This window comes from Frankliniella occidentalis, unplaced genomic scaffold (genome assembly GCF_000697945.3).
Source record: "Frankliniella occidentalis isolate FOCC.00 unplaced genomic scaffold, Focc_3.1 Scaffold10, whole genome shotgun sequence".
Lineage (NCBI taxonomy): Eukaryota > Metazoa > Arthropoda > Insecta > Thysanoptera > Thripidae > Frankliniella > Frankliniella occidentalis.
Window position 1 is genome coordinate 2,995,086 of NW_026267140.1, and position 7,521 is coordinate 3,002,606.

The following is a 7,521-nucleotide window of genomic DNA, read 5'->3' on the forward strand; positions in this document are numbered from 1 at the left end:
CTGCAGCGCATGCGTGAATTGCGGGGTAGCCTACCCTGAGTCTCGCAGGCGCGGAGCTTCCCGTTACATTTGTGGAATGAATCCTAAGAATAACGGGTGGACTATCTGGACGAACTCGTACGTGGCGAGTACTTTATTGTCAGGAAGCCCACGAGTGGGTGCGGGCGAACAATCCGAACATGCGGGCCGCGGCTACACATAAGGAGTAAGAAGCACCCCCAGGTGTGCGGCTGGAACGGATAAGTCTCCCAGCCAGCAGCGTTGCGTTCCCTTCCCCAAACGGCGTACTGCGTCTAGTAGAGGTGAAGTCCGTCGAGATCAACTCTCCCCGCCGGTACAGTACGTCCGAAGAAATGGAAGTACCAAGCAGACTCTCTCCCCTTCCGCCAGAGGCCGACACCGGCTGTCTTCCCCACAGTTGCTGCTCCAAGCTGCTGACGAAGTAGGCGCTGCCGCCACCAGGGCGCACCACCTGCCTGCAGGGGTCGCCTAGGCCCTCGGCTCGGACTGGGCGTGGCGTGACGGCTACCTCCCAGGCGTCATGTCGGCCGGCTTGCCTAGCCTTCTAGCCTAGCCATGGCCTGCAGAGTCATCAATGATAGTTCGTATGAGCTCTTCTCAACTTTCATCTCAACATGAGTCTGACGTCCCACTGCATACAATACTCGCATCCGAGTAAATTTCCATAAATTTAAGCACTGAATGTACATTTGTTTCACTCAGACAACACTAGCGTTGCCAGTTTGGCTAGGGTGAGGTGAGAGGTGGAGGAAGGATTGAATGTGTCCCCAAATATCAGAACACAGCTAAATACTGGAAAAGAATATCGACTGTGGAGGAAATGGAATCTTTATTTCCAATTGCTGTACACCAGTTTGTGTTTAGCAACAAACAGATCTAAACGCGAATTCATATTGTTTAAAGTGCAAGGAGAACTTGTGTTAGACGTGTGCACTCTACACTGCTCTCCAAAGGATATCCCCACCACAAACAGGATATGTTAAAGTGTTTGATTATATAGAGAAAACACTGAAACTATACCATAGCTACATCAGGAATTAAATCCAAGGTTTAAAGATTTAAAGAAGTATTTAAAAGAGCAACATGTATTTCATACAGTGTTGATACATTACATGCATTATTGGATACGGACTATGGAGATGCCCTTTGGAGACAGGTTGGACAAGGAATGTTTGGTGCAATTAATTTAACAAAGCAAGTAACAAGACAAACAAAATGGAGTTTATTACAATAATCTAAAAAAAGGGGACTGACAGACGGGTTCTCCAGGAAACTGTTCCAACTAAAATGTGAAATTAAAATGATTTTGAACTCAATACTGGCAGTAAAGTAGGTACTACAGTAACACCATTAGTTCAAACCAAATGTTAAGATGTATCAATCCTAATAAAAGTCCCCGCCAGGACAAGCCATGGCGGCCCTCTGAAGGGTCTGTCCCCTGGGCTCATCATCCACCTATTAATTTTAATTACTTAATTCATTCGTGTCACATGAAGTTTGAATCTAATAGTCTACCTTAACTAGCAACATGATCAAGTACAAACATAATACTAGCTAATTTTAATAAGTTGATAGAAAACTTCCTCATTAAGAAGTGGAAAGGTAACATCAAATCACAAGACACAAATGAAGAGACACATGTAGGGTTTGTATTTATATTCAATGCAAACTATTTCACCAAATACAATCTTTAAACTTTTTAACTGTTGGTGGAGGGAGGAAGTGATACATAATGTGACTGAGACACCTGCACTGCGCAAACAGCTGCAACACACTGCAGTTTTTGCACATGCAGGAGCAGTTTAACTCCCATTCAAAATGTTCCTAATGGAGAAGGAATGTGACAGGCGGCGTCCCTACCTGATCCCCACAAAGCTAATTAAAAACAACTAAAACCCAGATTGGAAAGACGAGCCTTATAAGAGTGGCCTCAACCAAACAGAACAAAAAAAAAAAGAAAAAAAGTGAAGTAAATCGGAACTTGGAAGTAATTGTTTAAAAACAGTAACTAGTATTTTCCTAAATTTTAGAATACTTTAACTGACAATTTCACATAAGATGGCCAATAAAATCACATTTAAATCGCATGCCTGGAAATATTTTACAAAAAGGATTAACTTACACAAATATCTTGCGCCCCTTAAAAATTCACCGATCATACAATCACAATACACGAAATGAAAATTCCATTCCAATTTTAGCTACTTTCATTTCCAATTCAAGTAGAGTCAGAATGGATAAGCAGAAATGCAGGCAGGTTCGTTCATCCTTCTTGGTAAACAATAGTTCTTCACTCCAGAGTTATCACATTACTCGCTTCACTTTGACGTCATCATGGTGACGAATTCTGAAAAGAAAGAAGCAAAAATAAGCAACATGCAATGTTTCACTACAAAATCGAACAGCAAAATCCACAAATGAGTGTCCCCATAATTAAATGAGATTTAAGTAGCCTAACACTCAAAATGCGGCTTTAGTTGTTCAGCTCGACATCCTCTAGTCAGGCAATGCACAAGTCTACCAACACAGGTCATGCAGACATTGACGACACTGCATATTTGGGAAAAGAATGAAAATAACATTGCACAACAGATCACTACCAAACACCCAATTAATCAAGTCAAATGGAATATTTATTCACAACACATTTGATTTGAGAGTGACATTCTTAGGAATGTAAAATTTGGCCACAGCAAGTCAAGGCAAATTTCCAGTGACATTTTAGAAGTTTCCTTCTTTTCTCAATTATAGGCAACAGAACATCAGAAACAGTGGTACAGCTCCAAAGGCCTTTCCACTGAAGTCTTAAATTTTCTTTGACAATCAACATAGCAGGGGAAAAATGTGAGAACTGTGGTACTGAAGGTGCAGCACAGCCACCCCATGTAAGACAGTGTGCTGTGACTCCTATGTTGTCACTTAGATGCTAAAGACATTAGCAGCTACACAAACAAGCAAAGAAAAACATTGGCAGCTGTTCAGCTGCCTACATAATTCTCTATTGCCTTGAAAGATTAACTGATGTTCATGCAGTTTGAAGAGGTTTAAATTGAAAAAAGTTGAAAAGGAACTTATGAAAATGTCAGTGCTAAGAAAAAAGGTAAAAAATGTTATAATTCTCAGAGCCTCTCCACCTACCCCTGGGCTTCAATAATTGTTTTAATCTGATTAGGAATGTTTAAGTTATGATTTGAAACAAACAGCGAGCAAAGTTAAAAGTAACATGTTTCTACAAAAAGGAAAAACACCAATAATTTAAAAGGATGGTAAGTTAAAATGAATTTTCAAAATGCAACATGGACACCACCCAGAATCCAAGTCCAATATAAGCTGCAAAGTTCAAAGAAAAATAAATGATGCCAATGAAGAAAACTGCCAATTCTTTGGAGAGACCTACAAGGGGCACTGTCAGGTCCAGGCCAGAGGTCTATGGTAGCACGATGCATAGTAAGGGACCAATGCACAAGTATAAAATTGCAATGCAAATCAATTACAATGGATGTCATCTTGTGTCCTTTAGTAACTGACAATGCACAAGCAATTCCACAGTAATTGAAAAAACAATCCAACAACTTGAACAGAATTTCCAAATTTTTTTAAAACACAAGGGTGGCCAAACATCTTCAAAAAGCCAAGTATTCCATTTACAATTTACTCAGACTGAAGCAGCCCATATGAATGAAGTTAATGACTGCCTAGAGTTGGGTACTTGTACCCACCCCATCCTAAGGGGAGGCAGACAGCTGAAGTGATAATGTGCAATAAAACACACAGTGCGTGAGTGTGGCCATCCTTGTGAAAGGGTCATATGTGCATTACAGAACATTCCGCTACTAGGCAACGCCAACCAATTCAAAGCACTGACCACCCGAGGGCCTTGGCCTGACCGGCTGACTGGGGTAGAGACTAGCGTTAGCTCTCTCCCTCTGAAAACTATTTGAGCAAGAGCATGGAAATCTGCAAAAGGGGAGAAAACAGAGTCAACACGACCCAGGCACTCTGCACTAACAGACATCAGCCCTTGCTCACTGCATCTAAATGAACATGACCAGGCTCAAACAGCATACCTAAAGATCTAGCTTGTCAAACAATGCAAACCAAATGTCTTGAAAACAAAGTAGGATCAGAATTGTTGATCAGGAGCCATTTAAGTTAGTACTCAACAGACAAATTAAGCTCAGTGGCGTTAACCCCATAACATACAGATCTGGCAAATGTCCATGGCTAACTGCCACAGTCACACCCTGTACCCCAGCATTTAGCACGCCACTAAGCTACCAAATGGCTTCTTAGGATCAGATTGAGACACTTGCACAGCAAACATCAAACTGGACACATACACACCCAACACTGACCACAACCAAGCTGCTTAGGTACCGACAGACTTACCTTCATAGTTAACCTGGCCATCGCCATCAATGTCCGCTTCACGGATCATCTCGTCGACCTCCTCGTCTGTCAGCTTCTCGCCCAGGTTGGTCATGACATGCCTCAGCTCAGCAGCACTGATGAAGCCATTGCCGTCCTTGTCGAACACTCGGAACGCCTCTCTGATCTCCTCCTCGCTGTCGGTGTCCTTCATCTTCCTCGCCATCATGGTCAGGAACTCAGGGAAGTCAATAGTGCCGTTTCCTGTCAAAGACATGTGGAAAATTAGATAAATGGGAACAGAAAAATAAAGGGTGAATGATAAGTATAAAAGTTACCATCAGCATCCACTTCATTGATCATGTCTTGCAGTTCAGCTTCTGTGGGGTTCTGCCCTAAGGATCTCATGACTGTGCCAAGTTCCTTGGTGGTGATGGTGCCATCGCCATCCTTGTCGAAGAGTGAGAAAGCCTCCTTGAACTCAGCGATCTGTTCTTCTGTCAGCTGGTCGGCCTGTGACGTAAATAGAGTAACATGTTACTACACTTTAAGTAGCAGTGAAAGTGCAATTAGTCGCATATCAACACTGATGTTTGTGCATAATTTCCAATCTTAAAGGAACATGATGCTTTCTTGGTGAAAAGATATGGCTAAAAGTAACATTTCAGGTAATTCTTTCCCCACATGAAGTCAGATCATTAAAAAAACTGATTAGGCACACTGCACAAGTGACATGTTCAACACAGGATGAAACCACTCTAGATTAAATGAAACTCATGGTCAAACTCAAACCAATGCAAATCTCAATACAAACACTCGAGTTTCTGAAACCAAAGATCATGCTCAAAGTGCAAATGAATGATCATGCACAATACTTCAATAGAGGTTAGATTCCATCATACAAATGAGTTACATCACACAGCCTAGCCTACATGACAATGCTCCACACACAGTATGTCCTTGAAAACCTAAATTCTGTGGTGAGATTGTTAGTCGTTTCAGTTTGTTACTCATCAGTCTCCGGTTGCCTAATAGGCAAGGAGCTGGGTTAGTGGGAAAAGACTCATCACAGCAAAACACTCGAGGGCAGGCGGCGAGCCACACTGCTCCAGACCTTCTCGGAGCCAGCGGCCGCGGGGTCCACGTTGAGGGACATGATGTCGGCGGCGGCGACCAGGGCCGGGGCTGGCGCCTCAGGTCAGCAGCACTTCGTCCTTGGGGCCGGGGTGAGGTGGGGGGCGGCGAGCTGCCAGCAGGGCCTAGAGCCGGCCCGCCGTGCGGGGGGGAGGGGATGGGGCGGCGCCACCCCGAGGACGCCGACGACGCCCAGGCTCCGGGTCAAGAACCACGAACACCGCTAGGGGGCGGGGCGCTGAGGGCGCAGGGGGCGGGGAGCTGCTCCCGGGCCGGGCCGAACCGGGAGCGAGGAGGGGGTGGAGCGGAGAGGGGCGACCGTTGACAAGAGGTAATCCGTTAGGTATTCCAGAGACAGCCGGGCAGGCAGGCAGCCGATGAGCTGTCGAGTCCCCGACGACCACCTGCTCCTTCCGATGACGCACCACCACAGTCCGCAGCACAACCAGAGGCCAAAGTCCAATAGAGTCCGCACGGCCTACTCTTCAACCTGACCAAAAAGACCACCAGGCCTGAGGACGACGCCTCTCCCGCGGGCCCAGCGGCCTAACCTAAAACGTGCGGCAACAGCACGCCGCAGAGGCTGGACCCGCGGAGAGCGAGGCGAGGCAGTGCAGCGGAGACTCCCATAACCTCAAAATGATAAATACAAGACAAAACTGCTCCGATCGCTCCTGCCGCCTCCGCAGTGGCGCCTCGCCTCAGCAGCACGGGGGGCCGTTGGGGGCGCTGGGCGGCGGACCTCTGACATCCCCAAACGTCACACACACATACACACGGGCGTCCCTTGCAGGGCAGCCCACAGCGCCCACGTAATCCTGGAGGTCGCTGGCGCTGGGCGCGACGAACGAGGGCGTCAAGTACCACTCACCATGGCTAATACGTGGCGATAGGGACCGTCTGCCTCTCGGAACTCAACCGACTCGACTGGCGGGCACGGGGCGGGGGCGCGCGCGGGCGGGCGGGGCGAGCGAGCGACTGTGTCGGACGGGGATCTGACTCGGACCGACTCCTACGAGTAAATGGGCCCCGGGTTCCGTCCGCAGCGCTCCCTGCGTATCGCTCCGCTGGCGGGCCGGAGGGGCGGTGGCAAGGCGGGGAAGTCGCCAGGAGCGTCCTCACGAGGGCCCAAAAACACTCTTCCAGTGCTTGAGGAAAACCAAAGCCGATGCTACAACCGTCAAAGTTTCCAGTTTAAACGCGGTCGCGAGTTTTTAACGCGTTCGTCGTAGTGGGACTACTTCCCGGCTGCGGAGGGCGCGGCGGGGCGCGGCCCGTGTTTACTCCGCCGCCTGGCTCCGCCGCGCGCCCGAGCTCTCTCGCTCTCTCTTGCTCCTCCTCTCTTTCTCTCCCTCTCGCTCGCTCTCGCTCGTGATTGGCCGACCGGCACCTGCAATGCGCCAAGCGGACGCGGGCGCGGCTCGTAGGGGCTGGGCCGGCTAGGCCGGCGGGGCCCCGGGGCCTCGGCGGCGTGCTTGCACTGTCCTGTCCGCGAGCACGCCAAGGAGGCCCCGAGCTCGAGGGAAATTCAGCAGGTAAAACGAGTGGCCAGTCGGCCGGACCTGCTGCTGTGGCGGCCGAGGCAGCGGCTCGGACGACGCCATTTTCTGGAATTCAACGGATCGATAGTCCTGGCGGGTGGGGAGGGGAGGGTGCTGTGCTCGGCTGTGCCTCGGCGGCGGCCTGACGCAGTGGCTGCTCCAGGGCGTTCCCCGGGTAGGCCGCGGGTAGGCCGACGCGTGCAGGTGCACCCTTTTGTAAAGCCTGTCACACGCCCCGCGGCCGCCCCCGCTTTGTTGTCCGGGAAAACGGCGCGAAAACAGCGCGGTGTTTGAACGGCAGCGCGCGAGCCGCAGGGCGCATGCGCGGCAGTGCTGCAGTGCACCGCCGTGGCACCGCGCGCTGCGGCGTCCCCCCACCACCTCGGCGCCGCGGCGCGGCTCTCCCGGCATCCAACGCGACCCCGCGCCACGCCCCACCGCCGCCGGTCCATGCCCC

At 49.4% G+C, this 7,521-nt stretch overlaps 1 protein-coding gene and 1 long non-coding RNA gene across 4 annotated transcripts in view; one reads left to right on the forward strand and one right to left on the reverse strand.

Annotated features, from left to right (window-relative positions):
* Positions 1-831: 831 nt before the first annotated feature.
* Positions 832-7,521, reverse strand: part of LOC113212438 (calmodulin) — a 7,102-nt gene continuing 412 nt past the window's right edge. The window contains exons 1-4 of one of the 3 annotated variants that reach the window (XM_026431141.2): positions 6,395-6,563; positions 4,728-4,902; positions 4,411-4,653; positions 832-2,368 (exon numbers count right to left, since the gene is read on the reverse strand). In XM_026431141.2, the coding sequence (XP_026286926.1) occupies positions 2,340-2,368; positions 4,411-4,653; positions 4,728-4,902; positions 6,395-6,397 (450 nt within the window). In that variant the 5' untranslated portion in view covers positions 6,398-6,563 and the 3' untranslated portion in view covers positions 832-2,339. Of the gene's footprint in view, positions 2,369-4,410; positions 4,654-4,727; positions 4,903-5,503; positions 5,561-6,394; positions 6,564-7,521 lie in introns of those variants that run through there. The other 2 variants (XM_026431133.2, XM_052277352.1) reach the window with 2 other exon arrangements.
* LOC127752331 (uncharacterized) overlaps positions 6,914-7,521 on the forward strand; it is a 1,349-nt gene continuing 741 nt past the window's right edge. Inside the window, exon 1 of the long non-coding RNA XR_008012326.1 lies at positions 6,914-7,058. This is a non-coding gene — a long non-coding RNA (uncharacterized LOC127752331). The remainder of the gene's footprint in view (positions 7,059-7,521) is intronic.